The 26,305-nt window shown below is 37.8% G+C and overlaps 1 protein-coding gene across 1 annotated transcript in view; it reads left to right on the plus strand.

The window, feature by feature from the left end:
- The window catches only part of PKIA (cAMP-dependent protein kinase inhibitor alpha), a 43,653-nt gene that overhangs the window by 11,693 nt on the left and 5,655 nt on the right, over positions 1-26,305 (plus strand). The window contains exon 2 of the mRNA XM_005479390.4: positions 24,452-24,629. Coding sequence (XP_005479447.1) covers positions 24,479-24,629 — 151 coding nt within the window. The 5' untranslated portion in view covers positions 24,452-24,478. The remainder of the gene's footprint in view (positions 1-24,451; positions 24,630-26,305) is intronic.

Genomic DNA, 26,305 nt, shown 5'->3' on the forward strand with positions numbered 1-26,305 from the left:
ACTGAAATAATTTTGCCTCCTTCCTCAAGCTTCTTGGGAGAAGACACAGGCAAGAGTTTTTGTATTCAAAGGAGATTTTTCTACAAGCCTTTTATGACATCCATTTATTTCTATGGAACTTTGTGGTATTCTTCTCATCTTCAGATGGCATCTGTGACCAATTTTCAAGTCTTTTTCTCCTACTGTGTGGATATAAGCTACCAAAAGGAGTGGAATTTGTTTTTCCCACATTGTTGAATAAACTTGCTTAAAAAGCCCAACAGTGTCATTCAAATTTCAATTGAACTTTTCACCATTCTTTCTTCCATGCTTATGTACTCTTCACTTAAATTTTTTTTTGAATAGCAAGGAAATTACAGAAGTCAAATGAAAGCTAATCTAAGATCTTCTTCTACAAAAAAAAGGGAATATAATGACTTATTTACTAAGGTCTGTTGATCTGATAAATCCCCGGCAAAACAGTAGAAAAAGCAAAGCTGTAAGTGTAAAGTATATTGAGAGACAGGATTATAATTAATGCAAATCACCTATGGTAAATGAAAAAAAAGATCCTGTCAAGGAGACCCTGACATGCTGGCTTTGCATATTTTGGCGATTACAAGAAATACACTATTAAGCCTATGTTACTCAATGAAAACAGAAATTGATGTTATTTCCCCTAGGCCAGGCAAACACAGTGATAGTTTCAGAACTGTTCGGCATTCAGATGTGTTCAGTTCATACCTATGAATTACCCACTGCAGCTTTTTTTGTACCTGTCCTATATTCTATATGTGTGATAACTTCCCAAAAAGTTCTTCATAGTGCTGTTTAGATCAGCACTGGCCCAGAGTGTAAGCAGCTCCTTCTGTGTCCACTGTGAAAAGGTTCCTAAAAGATGGAGTGAGAGTCCTGCCTCCTCAGAAAATACCAATGACTATCTATTTGAAGGCAAATGCCTGCTTTTGCCTTCTTTGCTCTGTCTCTGCCGTGGTTTGCAATATTTGTGAGTGTTCCCTTTCTTTTCTGTCTCTTCCCTGACTACCACCCCCTCCCTCACCTGCCCTGCCAAGAAATAAAGCAAGAGGGAAGTTTTTCCTACAGCAGAGAGTAGAAACAGAATTCAGAAGTGCTCAAAAGAGCTGTGAATATCTGGAGTGCTCCATGATGTCACATACAGCTTCTGTTTTGTACCAGTTGGAAAGAATGGTTTTCCTACTGGTAACTTACCTTGACACATATCTTTCTTTTGAAATAAAACTCTGAAACCAAAGAAATGCATACCAAGTTTACTTGTTCAAAAGTGTTGTTATTCAGAACACATAAGTATAGCAAATTTCTCAACAGTATCTTAAAAATACCTCTCCCTAAGGCTCGCTAAGAATGTTTGTTAGGAGAATTCAAAGGCAGCACAAAGCAGATTAAGAGTTCTCCCAGACCATCTAAAAGACCTGCATGACTAGTGCAATATTGTCTGTTTACACGTAATGCGCCTGTGTTCCTGTTCATTGCAAACTTTTATATATATTTATTTTATACAGATATTTATATTATACATATTATTAAATCCACTAAAACGGTCCCTTTCTTGCTGTAAAACTGTCAAACTATTGAAACACTGAAACTGGACATCTCCGTTTCTTTCCATACGACTCATCACTTTGCTTGCCTCAGTAAATGTTTTGCATCTCATTAATTTCTTGTCATTATTTTGTGTATCTTGGTTCTTTCTAGTTTGTTTTTACTGGACAATAAGAACTTTGTTTTATTTGTCTTTTTGCATTTTAACCTTTGGTACCGGTTGTTCTCCATCACAGCTCCTTGTTCCATCTACAACAGGATAAGATTCTTCCAAACTTCAGCATGTTGCCTAAAATCGAGGGAGTGGTTTAATGTCCCACTATCTTTGCTACTCCTCTTGTAGGAGATATAATGAAATCCTGACTGCTGTGGAAACAGAAGACTGCCAGCTCTGCCTTATGCATGTTTCCTAGTAGCATGAAGAGAACCTCTTGTGTCTGTTGCAGTCAGAGCATGCTGAGTGGGTCTTTCAAATCAGTTGTTGAAATTGGCATATGAAACACAACATGAAGAAATGCAAAGAAGAAGCTCACCAATTATGATGAAAAAGAACTTTCAAGGAGTCTCTGAGAAGCAGCTTAAAAAAAAAAAAAACCAAAAAAAAAAAAAACAAAAGAAACCACTAAAAAATACCCAAACACCAAACAAAAAGTCCCCAAGTTCTCCCAATTTAGAATATATGTATTTTGCAGTGCTGTGTCCAGAACACCATATGAGAATTGCTTTTGCAGAATCCTTTGTTTTCAGCCTCTAGCAGTTTGAGATCACTCTGTGTTTGTATCCCTCCCCCTTCTTCTTGTTTTCTCTCTAAGAACAAATATGGAGGTCATCTCTAGGCTCAATCCATATGTCTGAGTGATTGTTTTGTACTATTAGATACTGCTTTTTCTCCTAGCTTCCTTCACAAATTCCTAGTTTGAAAACAAAGGCTTGGGAAGTTCATATTTGAAATGTATTGATGAGGAAACCTCTCTACAAAACTGCATAATTAAGTAATTTTTTCCAGATGCCGTTAATAGATACAATTTCTTACCTTTTTTTTTATTTTATTTTACTACTTCAAAAATTCTTTTAAAAAGAAAATCTTATTTCAGTGTCTGCCCAAAGGCTCACTTTGTGGGCCAGTTTATAAAGGAGATCATTGTTCTGCCTCTTGTACTATGCTACTGAGCTTGTAGGTATAGTACATGTGTAAGACTTTATTAGATAGAATAGTATATGTATTAAAAGAAAAATGTATGACTGCCTTTAAGCTATCATCAAGCTGAAGGCCAGAGAATGTGTGTTCTTGCAAGTTTAGGAGTTAAATATGCAAATCCTCATCTTCTCTTGAGAAATTACATATTTTTGACTGTATTGGTAGAATCTGATGAGAATTCAGCCAGTGAAAATTCTCCAGTAAAGTTAATTAAGGCTGGTATCCTGAGAACACTTTGCATTAATTTTGTATCAGATTATACTTCTACCTTCTGCAACCTTAATTAATCAAATTTTAATGGTTACTCAATCTATTGCACAGTTTGGGGCTTAAAAATATCAAGGGGTATGTTCCTAATTGAATACTGTTATGTGGGAGGGGAGGGATAGGTAGATATTGGTCCCCTTTTCTAAAGAGGAAATAGATTCTGAGCAGAAGACAGAGAAAGATGAAAAGGGCAGCTGGTCCTTCAGGACAAGGAATGGTGGCAGCAGAAGAGAGGCAGCAAAGTAATTAACAGGTCTTTCTCCACATGAGAAGGTGGCCTTTACTGTGCCTAATTACACAGACAGTAATTTAAAACATGCTGTCTTGTCTCACAGTTGGATCTTTCAGAGCCTGGCTCATGCAGGCAGCCTCCTGGAGTCTCAGGCCTGTAAGCAGAAACCCAGGTAGTCTTTGCATGAGACCACAAGCTGAGAGGACAGGTTTCTTGTGTAGTTAGAACTCTCATCCTTTGTGGATTAATGTTGTAGTTTGATCCTTTGTAGATTAATGGGCTGTAATGTTACCGTTTTGCATTGTACCAGGATTCAAAGGCATATCAACTTCAGTGTAAACCTGGGCTCCAATAAGCAGAAAGCTGAAATCTGATTTTACAAATACCATGCAGTTGTGTGATTACAGAGAAAATATTTAGTCACTTGTACTGCATGTTAGGAACAAGCAAGTCTGTAGCAGGCTGTACTAATGTGAGAGAATTGTCTTGCCAAGACACAGTTGTGTGTCTTAGTTGAGGGCTGTATTTCACCCATGACATGGTGATAACTTTTTTAACTCACTAATCATGGATTGACCAATGTTCCTGTACCCTTCACTTCTCCAGTGCTTTTAATGAGACTGGACTCTTGAGCCAAGAAAATATATGAGAACTACATACAGCCTTCAGAAAACTGAATTCAAGACTCTAATATTTCCTATTTTATTTAGAAACAGTAAGTATCTAGAACTGCTGACCAGACTCTTTGTTTTTGCATACCTTTGTATTTGTGTCACCTAAGATCTGGTAACGAGGACTTTCTGATCTTGAACTTACTAAGAGGCACCAGTGTGCCATCACAGTCATTCGGACACTGCTACAGCAGGGATATATTGACATGCCTACTCAAGGGTAGTACAGGCTACAGAAAACAGGAGGCTGGAACACATGGTGTACAAGCAGGGACTGTGGGAACTGGGTTTGTCCTGCATGAAAAGGACACTACAAGATGTAACAGCACTACTCAAGGAGGCATTGTGGAGATGTTATAGACTTTTCTTGGAGCTCTGCAACAAAAGGATAAGTGACAATGGCCACAACTTGCAATAAGAAATTCCAGATGCCTGGAAGGAAAATCTTTCACTTAAAAAATGGCTTAGCACGGATACAGCTTGGCATAATGCCTGGGGACCCTCCAGCCTTGGAGATACTTGAAATTCTTCTGAGTCCCTGAGCAGTCTGACTGTTAGCTTACCTAACCTCAAGTGGTTGTTGGACTTGATGGCCTCCAGATATCCCTTCCAAAGTTTTTCTGTGATTCAGAGTGGTGGTTTACTAGGTGTGTCCATACAGACCTATGAGTCCTGACTCAGGGTTGAAGTTTAACTCAAAAACCTGTGTGGAGGTGGGGAAGAAGTGAATGAATGTCACTGCTTATCTTCCACATAATAGCTTCATTCTGTAGAACGACAAGACTTGTAATCCAGACTGTTCTCAGTCTCAAGGAACCCGTGGACAGAGCCTTCAGTATAAAAGGTATGTTGAAATTGCTTTATCAGTTACAAGCACAATTGTTTTCCTTCTGGTCCTGTGCCTTTTTGCAGATGAGGATGCCTAACTCTGTAGTCTTGTGATTTGTGTGCTGAAGACCAGGAGACCTCCACTTCTGGATCATGCTCCTCAAATTAAGTGCATTGATTTTAATGATCTCTGGAGTAAAATACATGAGCAGTTCTGGAAATCCTTTTATTTTTTGTTGTTATGCTTAAGACAAGTTTTTCCATCACACAATGCTTATTTCACAGGAGTAAACTGATCAAGGATCATGCAAGAGACAGAGCTTCAGTTACACCTGAGAGTATCTAAATTCAGCAGAGCAATGCTCAAATGCTGAGATGAAATGGGTCTCAAACTCCCACGTGTAGAAGAGAGTGGTGGCAAGCTGCTTTTTGCCTGAACCTGCAAGACATGACCACAGTCTTTTTGTGAAGAGATGATTCCTGTTTTCCTTATGAAGTTCTTACTAAGACAATGAGATATGAACATAATAAGCAATTCCATATTTAGGTATTAATGACTTTGTCATTGTTTAATGTACCTTACTCTGGTGCAGAAAAACACAGATATGTGACAACAGGGCTTGCAAACTAAATTTATCCTTCTATAAAATCCACCCACGTAGAAGATATTCAAGAAAAGCTCCATCACATGCTGAAATCTGTGAAACATAAAAGAACCCTGGGAAGTAAATTAATTTAAATTAATAACAGTATATTGTTCATATTGTACTGGGAGGGAATGACACAAGAAACCACATAAATCCATTAAAGAGCTTGGAATTTCAAGACTGTTTGGGGTTTTTCTTGTATTTTGGTTTTTGGTTTGTTTTTTTTTTAATTTTTAATTGTGAATATTGTCAACATTATTCTAGGAGACCCTGTAGCTTTTTCTCCTGAACTGCATTCACTTTAAACAACTGCCAAACTCCTTCTGTACAGATCTGTTAAGGAAAGCTAGTAAGAAATATTCATTCTGGATAGAGAAAACACTTTTTTCCCAATTCACAGGGAAAAAAAAAAAGTGTATTTGGTAGTAATTTTGCTAGTGGCAATATATGAAGTAAAGCACTTTGTATAAAGCACAGGGGGTTTTTTATTTATGCATGCTGCACTATTATAGTTTATACTTTGTTTTCTCCTATTTGTAATTCTTACTTTTTTATAACAAAACTATCATTGGATTTTATCTTTTAAATTCTGTCCTAATCTATTAGGTGAGAATCACGATCAGCACAATGTTTTCCAGTTGTCTTCTTCAAAGCAAATAGAAATACCCTTGTGACATAGCATGTTTCTGGCTCAGTTTGTTTTAAGAAAAAATACATTCAGCCTTATAATGGCATAATGAGAGTAATTTTCTTAATGAAGCATGTGATCTGACTTGAAGTACTTATTTTTCTAGATGTACCTCATCACAATTTGTTTCTAAGAACCTTCTTACCTAGTATCAGGCATGGTTCTATCTCTGGACCTCCTCTGCTTTATTGCTGTTTGTTATAGAGTGGCCAAGATTAGTAGGAAGAATGCAGAGAAAAGATCATGATATGAAACTGAGCAGAGAAAAATTACCTGAGTCTCATATGGTTTTGCTTTAAAAGAGCTGCTTGCTACTGGTGGAACATCTAAAAGGCATGATGCTGTGCTTCTTCATTAAAACTTCATACAGTAACATTAGAGCTCAGTGGAATATTTGATTACCTGCTTAATAATCAGACTAAACCAGTTTGCCTTTGCTGACAGTGTAATCATAATCTCTGTTTAATCAAATTACAGGTGGTGGTTTGTTTTGTTTAGCTTCTCTGGGGTTATTTTTTCTTCAACTTGACATTTAACCAGAAAGTTAACTGGTTAAAATTGTTAAATTGTTCCAGCTAAACTTCATTAGGTAAGAAGCATTTCTTTGGTCTTGGATGTGATGAGTGGAAGAGGTGTGCTTGTGTTTCTTGGAATTATAGAGAGTTGTTTTGAATTTTAATGATAAACACCCCTCCCTTTTTTCTCCTTATATTCTTAGAGCTAATATGGTGAATGCCTTTTCCTGTATTACTGTTTTTACTGGGGATGGCATAGCACTTAATTTATTCTTGTCTTTGTGTTACTCTTTTGAATGTAAGACTCAGAGAATCTGTGCATGTTTACAGTCCAGTTGTATCTTTTTTAAGAAAAGGAAAAAAATCCTTCATGATTTCTTTTTTGTGGGGAAGTTTGGATTAAGTTTGATATTACTTTCTGTTGACCCCATGAACTTTTGAAGGCCCTTAAATGGCATCCTGAAGTAGGCCAAACAAGGGGAAATTTTATGTAAAATAGCTTTAATGAGCCTAAGAATCATCATGTTATGTAGTGTGATAGATGTGGAGTTTCAGGCAATAACCAAATTTGACTTTACAGATAAGTTTGCTTCATTTGGCATACAAGTCAAATGGCTAAAAGATTTGCAGTGATTCCCAAAACACATCTTGTTACACGTCGATCATTTCTGTCTGGTTACAAATACGTTAATCCTGTAACGACATCATGAAAAATAGCTCTGTGGAAAGGAGGGGACACATGTCAAGACATGTGGATTCAGCTGCACAGGAATGTAGCGCCCAGAGTTTGTGAGTCTTCATCCAAAGGTTATCCCTGGGGAAATAGTTTTGTATTGCAGTTAGCCTTCCAGATTCTTGATTTTTTTTTTCCTTTCAGTGCTTTGCATGTTTAAATTTTTATACTTCATAATTCTCAAGATAAATGGTTTTTGTAATTTAGTTGTTTTTAAAATTTGAGTGCTAATGTTTGAATAACCCTTACAGGGGGCTGAGCAAGATAAGTGGCAGAATACAAAAGGAAGAAAATATTGCTTGGTTCTGAAACTCGTATTTAAAGATATTCCCCACAAAGGGTTAACAAACAAATTATTAATGGGAGGTAGAAGCATTTTGTGCAGAAAGATTTAAAAGACTTTGAGTCTGAGCATGGTATTGTTAAGATGTGTCTTACCAGAATGTTATTTCATTCAGATTACTGAAAAGCTTTTCTGAACTGAAGATACATTGCCTTTCCATTTTTATCTTGGCTCTGAATTCATTGGAGTCTGATGAAAACAAATATGGAATGTTATCTGCTGTGCAAATATCAGTGCTATTTGTTTGAAAATACTGGCAGTGTTTCTCCTGGATCATGAGGAGGCTGTAGGTAAAAGGTATGTAGTAGCAATGGAAAATTTTGTTAAAGGGGAGGGTAGAAAAGATGCTTCTTGGTGGTTGAGATAGCAAATTTCAAATGTATTGCACTAAAAGTTAAAATTTGCTTACCTAAAGGATGCCTGTGGAGTACATGTTCAGTGAAGCTTTTAATCCAGGTGTAAATAGGCAGGTTAGAAAATGAGGCCATTAATTGGTTAGGAGTAGAAAAAAAAAGGTTTTTGCCTTCTCTCTTCTGCTCCCCTGTATTTCTTCCCTTAATGTTTTTTACAGTCTGGATGAACTTCTGACTGAGCTGAAATCCAAGTGGGATATTTTTTCATCAGCTTTTGGTCTTGAAATTTGCATTTTATCTTCAAATTTCATGGGTGGTGTCCTACATTTCAATGTTACATTAAGTCAAAGTTTCAGAAGTGATAAAAGGCCTTGCATTTGGTAGTTTATTTCACTACTTAACCCTAAAGACTTTATAAAGGTTAGTTCATACAAATTTCGGAAGCATAAGGTTCTTTGTAGTATCCCATGTTGGCCACCTGAAACTGAGAATATGAGTCTATATATACTCTAATTACTCATGCAAACTTGGCATATGGGCAAGTATTGTCTTTTTACCTGTTGTTCTATTGGAACGTTTACTTTATGAACAAGCTAATCAATGCTTAGAGTAGACCCAAAACCAAACATGTTGCCTCTTGCAGTGTGTTTGAATTCTTGGCACTACTGGCTCTTCTGAGAAGCATTAGTTCAATTGAATAATATGGTGTGATCTTGAAAAAAAACTTGTAGTTTAGTTTCTGTAGTGAATGCTTTCATGGAAGTAGCTGTTGAGTTTGAGAAGCTGGTATATATGCCTCTCTTACCTTTCTTGGTACAGAAACCTTAAAATGTCAAAGTTAATTTTGTATTAATATTATTTAAAATAACAGAAAAGATTCATTGTCCTCTCTCAACTAAAACAGGGCTACAGTCTTGTGGAAAAAACACATCGATGCTGGTGCTATAAAAGTCTCAGCTACAGTGATCATGAGCACTGAGGTTTTCTTGGTCTGTAATGGTAGAAGCTGGTGAGTAGATAGTAGTGCCTTAGTGACTATCTCTCATGGTGTTAACGTGCTTATCCACATAGCCTGTGCTTGGAAAGAGGCTGCCTCCCATCAGCTGTGAGATACCAGGGTGAGGTCCTCACATCATTGTGATTTCTAAGTCTTAAGTGAAGGAAAGTGACAGGAGGGCAGTATCAGCAGTTGGTGGAGTTTAAGGAAGACACAGGAAAGCACAGTAATGGTCATTTGTAGCCAATGATCATTTATAGCCATTGAGTATCTTCTGACAGATAGGAATTTTGTTGTTGGGTAGGTGTTGGCAGTGAGGTGCCTTAGGGGCAGCCTCTGTGGGGAAAGGGCTGTCCCATGCTGGACAGAGATCAAGTCTGCTCCATGCACTTACTGCAGGATGCAGCTGAGCCCCTCAGCCATGACAATGGCTGGAAAAACATATTTAAGCAAGGGAATTAAAAAAACCTAAACACACAGGTAGAGGAGAAATAAAGATAGTGAGACACAGCACAGGGTATACAAAGGTTGCAGGAAAAGGAAGAAGTGGATGTGTTGCTCCTGGCCCCTGGAGGAGACCAGAGTGGAGTAGGTATAGAAATAGGCATTTGTCTGCCAGTGTGTGCCCCAGCAGAGCTCCCTGGTGTTTCCTGAAAGAGCTCCAGCCCACACTGGAGCGTGTGAGAACAGCTCATGGGAAGGACCATGCTGGAGCAGGGGAAGAGCGTGGGGAGGAAGGAGCAGCAGGCCCATCAACTGTTAGGGAGTGATGTAACTGCACATTCCATTCCTGTCCCCTTGGGCTGCTGCTGGGTGCTAGGGAAGGGAAGAGCAGTCAGAAACTACAGAAGTAAAGCTGAGCCTTGGCACAGGGAGGTGAGGGCGGGTAGGGGACTGATGTGGAGGGAAGGTGTTGGTTTAACTTGTCTTTGCTTCTCACTATCCAAACTGTTTTAATTGGCAGTAAGTTAGTTTTCCCCAGGTTAAGTCTGTTTTGCTAGTGCTGATAATTACTACAATATCTCCCTGTTTTTATCTCAACCCACTGGTTCTTTAGTCTTTCATCTTACCATCATCTCCCTTGTCCCCCTGTTGAGGTGGAATGAGAGAGCAGGGTGAACATCAGCCAAGGTCAGCCCACAAGTGGTTCTTTAAAGCTAATTATTTCACAAATAAATAGACAAAGGTTTGGGATGTAAGGCAGTTCTCTTACAGTTTATGGGAAATCTACTAAGCTTACAGACTCTACTACATCATATGTCTAGATGAAAGTAGTTATGCAGATGGAGGGAATATTTAATGATGCCCATCTCAGCAGGTATACATACATATATTTATATGGGTAGATAAAGTGATATTCAAAGCTCTCTAACCCTGAACACTCAAACTGTTGCATAGGAACATTACTGGTTTCTACTGGTTTTCTCTGGTGTTATGGTCCTTCGTGTTTTTCTAGGTATAAAGGTGGATAGTTGTACTTGGGATGGGATAGAGTCTTACAGATAGCTGTCAGCATCTCAAGATTTTTGCCAGGAAGAATGACAACTATAAAATAAATAAAAATCAAATAAGTCTTTTCTCTGTCAGAAAATACTTCAAGTTGATTTTCTATCTGCTCAGTCTGAGAGTCCATTTGGGTTTGTTTTCATGCACTTTTTTAGTGTGCTCTGCCCATGTCTTTTCATTGTCTCCCAATTACTTAATTATTTTATTCTCTTTATTGCTAAAGTTTAGCTTTTACTCAAACAAGACACTTCCTTAGTGACTATGAGATGTGGGTTTCATTGCCTCAGATTTTGAGCAACATTTTTTATATTTTTACCTTCTTTCTCTGAATTTATACCTGCAGCTTGCCTTTTATGGGGAATATGGTATCCAGGAATTCACATCTGTGGGTGCTTCTTGCTCTTGAAGGGTTTTTCCCTGTGCCAGGATTTAAAAATTGGAAGTCTTAAGAAGTATTCTGCCCACATACGCATTTTTACTGTAAGCAGACAGCTGGTACTTCCTTTCATTATCCACCAGCAGGTAGTAAAAAGGAGGAAATCTGCAATTTGCAAGGCCCTGAAGCTCAAGTAAGCTGTTCAAATACAGATGGATTTGTGTAGTCTGACAACATTAATTCCTCTCAGGAATTTTGTAAGGGGTTCTGTAAGTTCTCCTGTTTCTGTTTATACCTGTGTGTTTATGCTCATAACCAGAAAACATGGCTTACACTTTATTCTATTTTATTGACTTTATGCATATGGCAGGAACTGTATGTTCAGATTCTTCTTAGGCTTTTCAAACATTTCTTAGTGGACAGCAACTTCAATGAAAGGCAAAGTTGCATGGCAGAATTAAGAACTTGAGCTGCAGGAACTATATGTTTGGTTGGATAACTTTTCTTGGCATGAATATAAAATGTCTACTGTATGTGGTTTTAAATAGGCCATCTTTTAAAGTTATTGAGCAATTTGTTAGGGTTGGCTGAAATCGATGAGCTGTGTGAGTGTCCAGAAAATTCTACTTTGTTTATATGCTTCCATCACTGGCTTGTAAATTGCCCAGATTGGCATTTTCTTTTTGTAGATGAAGAACTGGGACATTAGATGAATATGAGTTCAGTATTTGAGCTTTAATTTCACTTGAAATTGGGGCAAAGAGAAATATTTGACCATCAGGTTCAAAGCTGTAACAGTGATTCTAAGCAGCTGTGGTTTGCAAAACTTGTATGTTCCTCGATTGTGGCTGGGTAATGTGTTTGTGAGGGTACCTGGGTTTGCATCTAGAAATGCATCTTAAATCTGAGTGTCATGGACAGATTATGTAATACAACACAATTTTTAATTAAATATTAGTCTGTGCAAGCCAATTTTTTTTTTTTTTTTAGTTTCCAGCTAGTTCCAGCATATGGAAACCTATCAGAAAAGTACTCTGTAGTGCACAGTTTTCAATACAAAGGTGGTGTATCCTAGGTGACAAAGGATTATTAAGCAAGGGACTTAGTTTCACTTTTTTCCTCTTTGTTTAATGAAATTCTTTTTTTAACCTGGGCATTGCAAAAGAGGTTGCTACAGTTCCTGCGTTCAAGCATTTTGTGACAAATATAAGGGTTTTTATTTTTGGTAGGTTAGAAATTATTTGACCTTTCTTTGAAATGCCCATAAATACTGCAAAGTATAAAATGCAAGCTGCCCATAATAACAACAAATTTCACCATTATAGAGTCTTTATTAATGCTTTCTTCCCCCCCACCTGATTCTGGGTCATTTTTGAGGTTTCAAATTGGTTATTTGCCACAAAGGAGATTCTTCTCCACAAAGGAAATTCTTCCCCACAAAGGAGATTCTTCAAGCGTTGCTGCTCTTCAGGTCTTGGTATCTTATCTTTTAAAACAGTATCGTTACAGATTTGAGTCTGAGCTGTACTACTTATGTGGTTTTAAAGAACAGAGACTTGAAGTCTGGGAGTGTCCCACTCACTGAACCTTGCTGACTCATATTCTTGGATAGCTTGGCTATTATGCATGTATGTGGTTATGCATATGAATATGGAAAATTACCCCTTTACGCCACCTCCTGCATTTGGTTTTGAGAAACCGTCCACTCTGTTTAAGAAAAAGTCATCTTTAAGACTTAGGATCTTGCAAACAGTATGAAATTGCTGCTCTCTTCCCTCTCTTCCTTTAAAAGGCTGCAGGTGGACTTGCCTCTGCAGGGACCTTAATTTAAACCTTGCTCTTATTTTCTCTGGCTCTGACAAACATCTTTCTCTTTATCACAATTCTGGACTGACACACTGCTCTCTGTAGATGCAACTGCTGCTGAACATGCTAAGGTGAACAAGAGAGAAAAAAGAATAAGAGGTAAAATATTTCCTTTCATTAAAATATTCTGTGCTGTCAGACCTCCTTGCTTTGATCCCTCAGCCTGGTGTATTGTAAGACATTTGGCCCTCTGGAATTAATCAATGCTGTTTTTAAGAGACTTGTATTTATATTGCTCTATATTTTTTTACAGAAATTAATTAACCTTAGATTCTCAATTATGCCAGCTATAAGAAAACAATATATTTCTCCACTCTTGAAGCAGGAGCACTAGAAGGTTGTAACAAGAAAAATGCTTTTGAAGGCTGGAAAGATTGAAGGTTTCATGGGACAGTTTCTCAAGGGCTGCTTGAAGATACCTCAAAAAGCAAATGCAGATCCAATTTTTGGCATCCATAATGTGATTTTAAAAATTTGGAGCCTTGTCCTAAAGAAGTCTGACATCAACTTATTTGGTAATAAATTGCAATAAAGAGTATTTGCATATGTGTTCATTCTGTTGAGATTATTAACTTTATAATAGACTCTATATAAAAATGGTTCATTTTTTCTGAGTGGTGGGTGACATACTCTAAATAGAGAACTTTTTTTTCCCTTGAATGAAATAAAATAAAACAAAGAACAAATAAGAATTTTTTTCCTCTGATAAATATATGGCTCTCATACACAGGAATAACATCTGGCAAAAATATAGGGATATTTTTGATAATTACCTCCCTGTGAAAATGCAGCAGATATGTCCAGAATTTTGCAAGCAGTAATATTCTTTGTTTTAATCTTAAGTATCTACCAGTACTTCCCAGCTGACCACCATCTAACATTGTGGTAATATCAGTGGTCCATTATAAGAAATCTGTAAAGTATTCCTGCTGGAAACAAGTCTAAAAAAAGCACATTTGAGACAATTATTTCAGGAAGCCCTAAGTAGGCTATGCTGTTGCATAGCAACAGAGCCAGGCAGTCCTTAGTCGCTAAAGTAGTCAGTGTACACATGGGAACAGAATGCAAAAATGATGGAAACCTTGAAAAATGTAAGGCTGAGAATAGGAGAAGCCAAAGTAAAATGATATACAATATAACATGTGAATCTATTTTGTGAGGTACAGTATATTGAACTGCTTTTAAGTTAAAAAAACTGAAATGCTGTTAGCCAAATTGTTCGCTTTTTTTTTTTTTTTTTTTTTTTGCAGCTTCTAGATAGTAATTAAAAGGCAGAATGTCTGATGGCTGAGAAAACTAATTCATATGTAAAGTAGGTTTAAAATGCCTTCCACAGGACAAAAAAAAGGATGGGAAAGGCAGTTTGTTATTAACAAATCAAAAAGCTGACCAGATAAACCAGGAATGTGAATGTCTTTGTGCCACAATACATTAATCAGTATTTTATAAATTGCCTTTTCCATCTATTTTTTTTTCTCTTCCGCGCATTGAAAATATACTTTAGATGTCTCATGTTCACAGGTCTTCAGGCTAGCCCAGTGGTATTTATCTTTGCAAATACTGAAAAATGTGATGTCATTGGGTATATTTTTGGAAACTCCCAACTTTGCACGTGAGATGTGAGATCTTCACAGAAGCAAATTATTCTATAGCAGTTTTTTTTTTTTTTTGAGAGGTAATGGATTTTATTAAAAGCAAATAGGAACCAATATTTAATATTTAGAAATACATGGTTATGGTTGATCTTGGTATCAAAAAGGGCAGATCCTTTCCTTTCAGTACAGTGTTTGCCGCTGCCCAAAAAGAAACAGTAATAAGCTGAAGCTTTTCTGTTCTGGATGCTGCAACACATACTTTCTTGATGAGTCATGACTGCATGATTTTAAAAGGTAATCACATGCAAACAGTTGAGCTATTTCACCAGAAATTACTGAAAAGATATGTAATACAACAAATGTTGCTTCTGTTTAGTAGCCTACATTACCCTAAAGATTTGAGGAAAAGTGCCTTGGAGGGGGGACAGCTGTTTGTTTTAATAATAAGGAAGAGTTAAAGGACAGCTTAACTGTAGAGCATTTAGCTTGAATATTTGATGGCCAGACTACACATTGTACTAAAAGATTGAAGAATCCTAGCAAATAGGTGTGGAAGGAACCTTATGAAAATGCTGGAGCATCCTCCTGTTATAAATGCTAAGTTATAAATGCTGTCATGATACTGTTATCTAGACATTTTCTTCTTGCTCTTCTAACTGCATGCTTTCCCTTTCAAAGGCTTTGTTACCTGCAGACAGCTGTTGTAGATGCTGTAAACATATCAGTCAAATTGACAGAGTGCTGAGCATCACAAAATGCAAACTTCAGCTAACTTGGGGATGGGAGCGACCCATTGCAATGGGGGGGCCAAGCCCTGCGCTCACATCAGTGGCTCTGTCAAGTCCTTGAGTCAAGTTATCCCACTGGGAGCTGTTTGGTAGAGCAGCTGGAAGAGTCCATCACAGTCTTCCTTTTTGGTTGTAAACTGGTTTTTCTAACTGAACTCTAATTATCTCAGGCGATTGCTGCTTCCTCCCCATCTCCATATGCTTTTTTCTTTATTTCTGGTCTTGTTCTGCAGACAGACTATCTTTTCTGGATGCTGCCTCCCCACCTGAAATCTGATTCTTTCACATCCATATTGTGTTCTTACAATGCCATCATATTCCCCTAGCCCAGCACATGCATAGATAAGTCCTGGCAGTGCTCATTAATATCTTCTTGCTAGCCATTACCTTTACTGATATTTTAAAACAATGAAGGGCAAGCTCTTACAATTTGCATAACACAGCTGTATTTTGCATAGCAAAGTATTTTACCAGACTGGGCATAGGTTAATATAGAAGAAATGGGCTACATTTCTTGGCTTGTGACAAAGGAGCGTGAATCTTCATGTTAGTTTCATGGTTTGCTGTTAGGAATTGCAACAACTGTAATGAATTACTAAGGAATGTTCAGCCATTCCAATCTATAGTTCATCTGAGTATTTGAGCCCTTGTAAGAAATGGAGGCTGCCTTGTGCTATGGAACTGTTTTTTGGAAAACAGAGCTGGTTCCCAATTAAATGGAAAAGTTCACCACAATGTACTGCATACAGTCTTTATGCCACTTCTTGTTTGTTCATTGGATTTTTTGTTTGTGTGGATTTTTTAGTGGTTTTGTTTGTTTGTTTGTTTTTGTTTTTTGCTTTTTTTTATGAGAATGAAGGCTTTTCCTTTTATTTGTTTGGATTTTGTTTTGGGGTTTTTTTTGAGGGTTTATTTGGGGGGGAGGTCATGTTGGTGTTATTGTTTTGACCTCAAAAGCCATAGTACTAGTTAAGTAATATCTAACAAAATATATAACTGCAAAGTAAAAAAAAAGAAAAAGAGATAGTGAGGGAAATAGATCTTACATGGATAAGCGTTTTATGGATGCTGAATTAAAAAATTCAATGGACCAGAATCCTTTTAGGGCATCTAGAGTTAGGATTCATAGAATCATGATACCAGGTTTGAAGGGGACTTCAAGGATCTTCTAGTCCAACCTCTCTTGGCAAAAGCATCTGTAGACAAGATGGCCCAGCCCCGTGTTCAGCTGAATCTTATAGGTGTAGAATACTAGGGAATGCACCACTGCCAGTGGATGAGTGTGTTCTGATTGTGAATAATGTTCCTCTTGTGTCCAACTGGAATCTCTCCAGTAGTAACTTGTACTCATCACCCCTCATTTTTTCCATGTGACTTGTAAAAAGGGAGTCTCCATTTTGTTTCTGGCCACCCCTTAGATGTTGAAAGATGATGATAAGGTGCCCCCTAAAACCTTCTTTCCTCAAGGCTGAACAAATGCATTTCTCATGGTCTAAAAATCTCATTCTTAGCCCCTTCTACAGCATTAAACTTCTGCCAAAAATTGTAAATGTGTTCCTTAGAAAACCCTTTTTCTTAGTGTCTTCCACATCACTGCCTATATACCGTTGATTGGAAGGCTCATACCTGTCTGTGGGTAACTCACAGAATTATCTTGCTATCAGAGCTTCAGTTAAAAGTTTGCTAAACCTGTATTTTTGGTTTTTTAAGTGGAAATTTGTCTGTAAGGAAGACAGTGGCTCACAGCAGTTCGGGCCAAAATATTTGCAGGTTACTGATGATGACTGTTCAATGTTTTGGGAGTTTTATCCCCTGTGAAGCTGTATACAGCCTGTTGTATGTAGCAGTGACTAAAGGAGATAAAAATAGTCACTGCAGTGCTTATATCAAGTTCTCTAAGGAACAGTCTCACCTAATGAGACCTGTGTTGATCAATACCTTTAAATCACTGCCTGTGAATGCTGGCACTACTGACAGAAGTGTCTGAGAGAATAAACTTGATTACAGCACGAATCCTGAATTAAAGGCAAGGTTAGGAGCTTCATGAGCAAAGCCCACAAAAATTTCCCTTCCCCCCTAATCCCCATCCCCCCTACTAAACATCCTGATCCTGAGCACACATCAACTTCACATTTCTACAGCAATTCTTGTCTTTTCTGCACAGAGTGCTTCCAAGCTGCCAGTCAGTTAATGGATTCTCAGTAGACTGGTCTTTTCCAGTAACCCAGCAGTTGAGGAAGAGCCAGTTTTTATTGTTGAGGGGTGATTTTTGTGTCATAGTCTTCATGACAAAAATTATTATTTCATCTAACTGTTAAGTGCTTCTGAATTGCCATATAAAGACCCCAATACACAGGCTTTCTCCAAAGGCTGAAACTGGTCCTTTTGAACAAACACTGTATTTGTTCAATGTAGTGTTCTTCTGCCTGTGTTCCTTGGTTCAAAGCACCATAGCATTCTAAGGTGCTGCATACCCGGCCTCATCCTGCCAGAACCTTAAAACATGGACCTCCTTTCAGTTCAGATGGAATGTATGAATGCTCAGCAGGGCTGCCAGGTGTGTGTCATGTGAGGAGCTGAAATGCTGTCACCTGCCTTGAGGCCTTTATCTCTGTGATTATAAGATGCTTGCAATGCTTTTTTCTGTTCATAGAGAGTATCAGAGTGTCCTGAAAAGTAGTGCTTTAACTTGCTCCTTCCCTTCACAAGCCAAGAGGTTCATTCACAAGCTGCAAGTAAAAAGTCACACAGCAGTGGACGCCTTTTCTCACAAACACATTGCCTGCCATTCGTGTTCTTTAGGTTAGGCAGTGAACAGTGATGGAGGATTCTAGGTCACCCTCTTCTGCTCCCTAACGTAGTGTCCCTATGTAGATATTTAAATGTTGTGATTAGTTTCTTCCATAGGGTGTTAATTTCAAAATATCAAAACATTTGTTGTTAGTTTTTAATTACTCCCCAAACCATCAATGATATCTGCACTGCATCTTTCCAGAGAACCAAGGTCCCTGTAGTATTGCTTTATTGGTTATGTTTGCTTTTTTTTTTTTTAATTTGCTGCTGCTATTCCATTGCCCAGTTTCATGGAAAACTGGAAGCTAAAACTAAATCTGTGACCTCAGAAAATGGTGGATGATAGACCAAATTCTTATGGTCTTGGGCACAGTGAAATTTGCTTGGGCAAGGACATGGTAAGAACTGTAACTATTTGGCTTTTAGTTCTGTAGATCTCTTTAGGAAAACTGCAATTTAGATAATATAAAAGGAGAACCTATTAACTGTCTTTGTGAATAATCTGTCTGTATGGGTTGTGAGCTGAAGGATATCTCATTTCATAGTGCTTTTTTATGCAGGTTTAAACAAGTTTGGCTTTTTTTTCTGAATAAAATCTCAGGTGTTGATTTTCTTCATTCTGTTTATTGTTTAACCAGTTGAATTGCCTGTTAATTTCTGTTATGATCTTAGTAGTACTAGGATGGCTATGTATAGAATGTGCACCCTGAAAGTATGCTAATTATCAAATGCAAGTGACCTGTTCTCCATTGCTGTTTCAAGGAGCTGGCCACTTCAGAAACATCAGACAGAAAAAAACTACAGGAGTGATTTTCAAAATGCAGATTGAAATACTGCCCAGCTTTATATCTTGCATTGTTATTAATATTTTTTTTTCATTTGCTTTCAAGAGTTAGTTACATTTCTCTGTTCATCTGTCTGTGCAAAAACACATTATTGTATAACACAATAGATAGAATCTCTGTGGAAGAAAAATGCTTTTGTTAAATTCTTCCTCTGATTTTGCTTTCAGCTTAGAAGACCATGCATAAGGTAGAAATCTAGCTACAGATTGCTGTGGAATAGGTCTGTATCCTCACTGGAAAGAGCCCTGTAGCCCTGTCTCTTAGGCTAGATTTGGAACCAAAATTTATTTTAAAAGCATAATTATACATCTTCTCTAAATCAGACATGCTATTAAATGACAAATTCTCTTTTTTTTTCTTTTTTTTTCGTTCCCTTGTGAAAGCTGAATATAGATAATTACATTTAAATAATGTGCTGATCGTGATACAACATTTAGCAGCCAAAGCCTGGGAGAGTTTTATTTGAAAATCTTTTATTTGATGCTGCCATTAAGCATAGATGGAGAAAGAGCGGGAGCATACATTGAAGGATTTTACCTCTTAGCCTTACACTGCAGCTTTGCCAAGAAAATGGCAGCTCTCTGGTGCTTGCCAGCAGCATGTGCCAAATTCATAGACAAGCTGTATGTATGTCAAGTGCCTGCTCTTGTTCTGTCTTCCTTTTGAAATAATAATGAAACCAATTAGCACAGGTACTTCACATTCATCTGGGCTTCTTTTAGGTATCTAGTCCCTTAAACAGACTTAAGTTCAACAATCCTGGGTGCCTATAGCCCATAAGCAGTAGAGACACTGATTTTTAATTCATGCTGGTATAATTTCTTTACTTTTCCTCCCAGACCCCTGAGAGCAGTGGCACTGTGTATTACTGGGTTTCACTGAATGATTATAGAACACAGTCAAATTTGGATTACATTTGTGAACTCATCAGTAACTTTTAAAGATTTTATTTTTTCAGTTACAGAGATTTGACTGTTATCTTCTGTGACTTGTGGGACAACATTTGCTTTATATAGGGTAGAAATGGAAAATTTAACATAAATTGGATTGTGGAGTTAAAGGAGTATTTTGGTAAATTTCTGAAAACACAAATTGATACACAAAACTGATACTTTCTGTACGTGTTAAATTATAATGTTCTCATCATAGAATCATTAAGATTGGAAAAGGCCTCTAAGATCAAGTCCAACCATTCACCAAACATCACTGTGTTCACCACTAAGACATGGCCCTAAGTGACATGTCTACACATCTTTTGAACTTTTCCAGGGATGGTGATTGACCACTTCCCTGGACAGCCTGTTCCAATGCCTGACCACCCTTTTAGTGAAAAAAGTATTCCTAGTATCCGATCTAAACTGTCCCTGTTGCAAGTTGAGACCATTTCCTCTCATCCTGTCCCTTATTTCTTGGGAGAAGAGACAGACCCCTGCCTGGCTACATCTTCCTTTCAGGTAGTTTGGAGTGATAAAATCCCCCCTGAACCTCCTTTTCTCCAGGCTAAGCACCCCCAGCTCCCTCAGCCACTCCTCACAGGACTTGTGCTCCAGACTCAGCCCCAGCTCTGTTGCCCTTCTCCGGACACTCTGCAGCACCTCAGTGTCCTTGCTGTGAGGGGCCCAGAGCTGAGCACAGGATTTGGGTGCAGACTCTGTACCAGTGCTGAGTACAGGGTGACAGTGACTGCCCTGCTCCTGCTGGCCACACTGTTTCTGACAAAGGCCTGGATGCCGTTGGCCTTCTTGGCCACCTGGGCACTCTCTGGATCATGTTCAACAGATATTGACCAGCCTCTCCTGGTCTTTTTCCACTGAGCAGCTTCCCAGCCACTTTTCCTCCAGCCTGTAGCATTGCATGGAGTTGTTCTGGTGCAAATTATGCACTTGGCCTTGTTGCACTTATCCTTGGCACCCTTCTTTTCTCCTTCTGCATTCCTTGGATACTTACTCTACCCCTTATGTTCAGTATAGAATATTCATTAACAATACAGGCATGTCTTGATAGACTGGCTAAAATCCAAGGTAACCACTCTACCATTCTCATCCTCTGTAATTTCTTAAGTAAATAATTTTCAGCACAACTTTTTGTGAGGAAGAGGCTGGGAAGGGAAAGAGAAAAAAGTCTAAAATACCACATTTCTAGGTGTTTATGAAATTGAGAATCTGAGGAAATAAAAAATGCTGTATGAAAATCCCCTGGGCTGTGATGCAAACTCTAACCCATATCAGGCATAGTGACTCTACATGGGAGGAACGGTAAATCACAGCTGGGGGGGATTTCTGAAGGGATAGTATTTTATCAGTTACCAAGGGATCCAATCTTGCAACAGCAGGTTTCATTAATCCTTATTCTCCCAGACCTCCTTTCTTCAGTTTGCTGGCTCAGTTGGCAGAAACAGTGAGGTTTGCAGCCCTCTTGTTTCAGTTTAATTTCACATAGCAGAGTACTGGTTTCACAACTTTTTGAAAAATTAAAATTGTTAGAACTAGCGGGAGTGTGACCACAATCTTTAATGCAGGAGTACCTGTTTATGCAATTATTTAGGAAATTCAAATTATATTTCACAGTTATTAGCAAATTCCACTCCTGGCACAGAGACTGCAGGGGGAAAAAAGATTTTTTTGAAGTGAATGTTAATTCCTTAATGACTGGTTCAGTGAATAAGTACAAACTGCTGGGCACTGAGCCATTCATTGGAAGAGGAGCTCTTGGGTGATATCATTGTAGTTCCATATTTATGCAGTAATGTCTCAAGATAATGCCAATACAAAACAGAATGGTATTTGTTATTTAGGAGGAGACACAGACAGGAAAATTTGGAAGTGTCATAAATGTATGTTTGATAACATTATTTTTTTATCAGAATGTTGTTAGTAATACCATATTGAGCATACAGAAAATGAACATTTAAAAATTTCTCTACAAGCACATTTTTCCATGCCTTTATAGCTTGTTTTGTAGCTAAATAAATATAGCTTGCTTTAAAACTAAAAAAGCTTGGGATTTCCCCTGGTATTCTCCATTTTTATGGAATGTTTCAAGAGAAGTATTATCTCACAGAAGCATATTCTGTGGAGTGGAGTGCAGTTTGTACATCAGGGAATTTCTCATGGAGTACAGCCTGGATTATTTTGCAAGGCTTACAGCCCTGCAGCTTGTTCCACCTCAGTCATGGTCTTCTCTAGTTATTCTGGGCCTGATGCACTCCATATGCACCTTTCAAAGAAGAAAAGAAAACAACTCTGTGGTGGTTTTTTCTATACTAAAAATAAATTAATGTCTTCATGGGGGTGATAGCTACAATGGCTTTGGACTGGTTCTACACTGATATGAAATCCAAGCCTGTAATACTATTGATTGCTTTCATGGTTTGCACTTCTTTTTGTACAAGCCAGTTGCAATAAAAAGCATGCACAAATATAAGGGATTACTGTTTAAAATCTTTTAGTCTTGATTTTGGTGAATGCTATTCAGTGAATGGGTCAGATAAGTCTGAAAACTTGTGCTGTTTTCTTATAGAAACTGTCCTCATTGTTTCCCTGAACCTTTGCAAATTACATGCTGCATTACTACATGGTTGATGTATTTGGCATTGCAGTGTCTGCACCTTGGGCAAAGAACAAATGGTAGACTTCTCACTTGCTTCAATATTCTTGCAGTGTTTAAATAGGAGGGCAGTTCAGAGGAAGAAATGCATGGGGTCTCATTCTCATGCAAGCTTTTGTTATTAAACAAAGGCACTGCACGATTTTATGTGTGTCAGGCAAGCTTTCTGTCAATGCTGACCTCTTTTCCCTCCCTAGGTGGTGGTGGTAGGTTTTGTGGGTTGGTTTTTTTGTTGTTGTTGTTGGTTTGATTGGAGTTTTTATTTCTTTGTTGGTTTGGTTTTTTAAAGCAGTTTCCTGTATCATAGTGGTTGATCCTAAGAGTAAAATTAGCCTGTCAGCCATTCAGTGTTTGGCTTGGGACACCAAAGCTTGATAGCAGTGAACTTCTTTCCAAGCCAGTCAGTCTTGCAAAGATACTTGATGTAGTTATATTTAGACTAAATAAAATATGGTGTAGAGCTCTTTTCTTGGCTTCTCACACACATCATACATACACCCTCATACAGCTGACTGAATCTGGGGAGGTGAGGAATGGAATGAAGATGAGGAGTGAACAAGGTTTGTAAAGTTATTCAGAGGTGAGGGTGGAAAAGGATTGGCTGTTATCTTTTTTGTATCTATTTTTAAAATAAAAAGTGTTTATAAAAAATGAGGGCTTTTTTTGTTTATTTGAAGAGAGAAAGCTGAAGCTTTAGCTGCTGTTAATGTTTGTGGTGACTTCAAGAGCTGCTTCAGTGTCCAGCACCTGCAGTAGGAACTGATTACAAAGATTTATCCATTCTATGCCAATGTGAAGTTTTGGCCACTTTAGTAATAACAGCTAAAGCCTCTTGCTGCAGGCAGCTGTGAGTTGCTGCCTGCATGGCCATATCCTCTCTCTGCAGTGTGCAGAACCAGAGAAATTCTGCTTCAAATGAAGGAGGCATACAACTGTGGGAGAGCTGCTTTGGTTGAGTAGTTCTGCAGTGTTTCTTCTCTTTTAAGTACTCCTCTAGCAGACAGCTTCCCTGATTCCCCTATGACATGGAAACATAAAACATGAGGAAAGCATGGTTGCCTAGCATTTTGCAGGAAACCCTAGACACGTACACATGAAACTACAGTAAAAGCAATGTGATCAGTGAGAGAAAGTGCTCCTCCCCATACTCTTTAACATTTTATAAATTAAGAAAATAAAATTCTGCTAGCTTAGATCCGTAGCATATATTGCAGCAGAGAGGCAGTTCTTTCTGTTCCCGAGATTGAAATAGCATATTGTATTTCCTGTGTCTTTGTCAGATCTTGCATTAATGCACATCATCACTTTATTCCATAATGACACAAGAAATAATTATTTTCTAATGAAAAGGAGTTCTGAGATTATACCTAGCTTACAGAGCACTGCTTTCAAACCTCTGCAGTCTAGTTTAGCTATTCTGCTTGCTCTGGTAGCACATCTCCCCTCATTTCAGGAGCATTAGGGTAACGCATTTGCATCAGGGAACCTACCACACCAAAATTAGTTGAGTCTGAAAAGGTCTTTATACAATGTCAAAACTAATACCAACAGGAAAGAAAATATACAAAACAAAACAGTGTCTTGTGTATGAGCACCGGGTTCTGCTCACAAAAGCATTATCAATTTGTACTTTCTTACTCGTTACACTCTGCTTTTTGTAGAAAAGAACTTTGTTCCACCCCCTGCCTACCTCCTACATCTCAGCTAATATTAAAAGCAGAGACAACTCTGTAAAGAAATTATGTTGCTGAGGTCATTGCTTTTGTAAAGTACTCACTATCACTTTATGAAGCATGGAAAATGAAGTTGGTTAAAATACTGTTGAATACAGCTGGCATAAAATACACACAGTGTTTTTGCTTTCTACTCAGTTTCTTCTCTAATTTCTCCAAATTTTGAGACTGGTTAACCAGTCTCAAAGTCTAAAAGAAGATGTGTCAATCTGCCCTGTAATGGGAACTTCTGTTCCTAATCCATGAAGTCATCTGGTTTTCTGGTGGTCTAAGTGGTGATTTTTGTTTTTCTTTTTTTTCCTGCCATCCAGGTACTGCTATGTGGATATTTGTTAGCAATGACTGATGTGGAATCTACATATGCAGACTTTATTGCTTCAGGAAGAACAGGTAGAAGAAATGCATTACATGACATCCTTGTGTCCTCTCCGGGTGGGAACTCTAGTGAACTAGCCTTAAAGTTATCAGAGCTTGATATAAACAAAACAGGTAAGTGTATTCTGGGATTTTATTGTATTTATTTAAAACTAAAATGAGAACTAGTACACAAAGCATGGTTTATGTGCCCGCATTATTCCTTTGTTCCTCAGCAGAAGAAATTTATTTTTTTCTAATAAACATGGGTTGCCTGCAATAAGAATCACTGACTTCATAATGGAAAGGGTGGTTATTTGCAAGTACAACACATCCCTGAATAAAGAAAAGTTCTTCTGCAGTGAGTGTCTAGTGGCAGGGTCCAAATCAGGATAAATTTTATGAAAATTAGAGTATAAGGAAGAAAATAGGGAAGTTTTTATTAAAACCCAAGTCTGCATAATATCCTTTTGTGTATCTATCTGACTTGAGGCCTGTAAGAAAAACCATATGTCTGCTGAAAGGTTGTTGTGAAATAAACTTTTTTTTAGCTGCCAAAAGACAGAGCAATAGGAATGCATTAGTGTTTGTTTTACCTGGATCTTTGTTTCTGAGTAAATTGTCTCTTTCTCTTTTCTGCTGATGCTTGTCCTTCTCTTAAGATGACAAGCAGTAATGCAATCCTAAATCTTTAATATTACCAACATTTTTAAAAACTTCTGCATATTCAGTTGAGAGGGGGGAGGCAGAGTGGACCTTACATGAAATAAAAATAGTAATATGACTGGGTATTTATTTTTATGTTAGATTAGTAGCAGCTAATGAATAGATGTTACAGGTATTAGAAAGCCCTTTTCAGATGTGAGGGAAGGCATGGTTTTACTTATTTTAATAATAGCAGAAGATAATAAATGCAGCAGAGAAGAAACTGTTGAAAAGCAGCTGCCCTGTTTGTGCACATACTTTTCTCAGAGATAAAGACAAGAGTTCTGAGAGGGAGTCTCTTCACAGGTCACTCATATGTGGGCACCATGGTGTTGAGGTGGTTGTAGTGCTGTTTTGAAGGAGGGCTTTTTTTTTTGGCTTCTGGACTAATGTACATCCTAAGTCATTCCTTTTGCCAGTTTGCGACCTAGAGATTCTATATGCATGCAATTCTAGCTGGGCAGGGCCTTTAGTTTATTTCTGTTTAAAAAATGCTTTATGTGTGTAGGTGTGTCATTTTATTTTAGTGGGGACAGGTGTAAAATATTGGAAAAATAAAAAGTAGATGCTATTTGAATGGCACAATGCCAACATTCAGTCTCTAATTTACACTTATCAAAATCTTCTTTGATCTTGTCCATTTAGAAAATAAAAACAGTCCCTATTTTTAAGTTAAACAGTGGAGTTCTTATAAGCCAGAAATGTGTTTTCAGGAGTCTCTTTAGTTCTTCTTGATGATCCCTTTTGAAGCCCAGGTAACTTAATCAATACAGAAAAACATACAGAGCTGTTCATAAAATTACGTTAGATAGTAGAAACATCTGCATACTTCTTCAGAAGGTTATTCAATTTCCATTAGATAAAATGAAAGCACATTTAAATTCTGTATTATTAGTACAACTAGGGGCCAAGTAAAAGCCTCCAAAAAATTACTGGAAAAAGGCATTGTCTTACCTAGTATTCATGTGAGTATTATCACTTCATGTCATTCCAAATCAAGAGAGGCTAAAAAATATTTTGCATGTAAAATCCCAGTTCAGAATATATTAATGCTTGTAGGATGCATATGTGCATCACATCTGACAGGATTAAGAAGAAAACACATT

Source organism: Zonotrichia albicollis, chromosome 1, assembly GCF_047830755.1.
Source record: "Zonotrichia albicollis isolate bZonAlb1 chromosome 1, bZonAlb1.hap1, whole genome shotgun sequence".
NCBI lineage: Eukaryota > Metazoa > Chordata > Aves > Passeriformes > Passerellidae > Zonotrichia > Zonotrichia albicollis.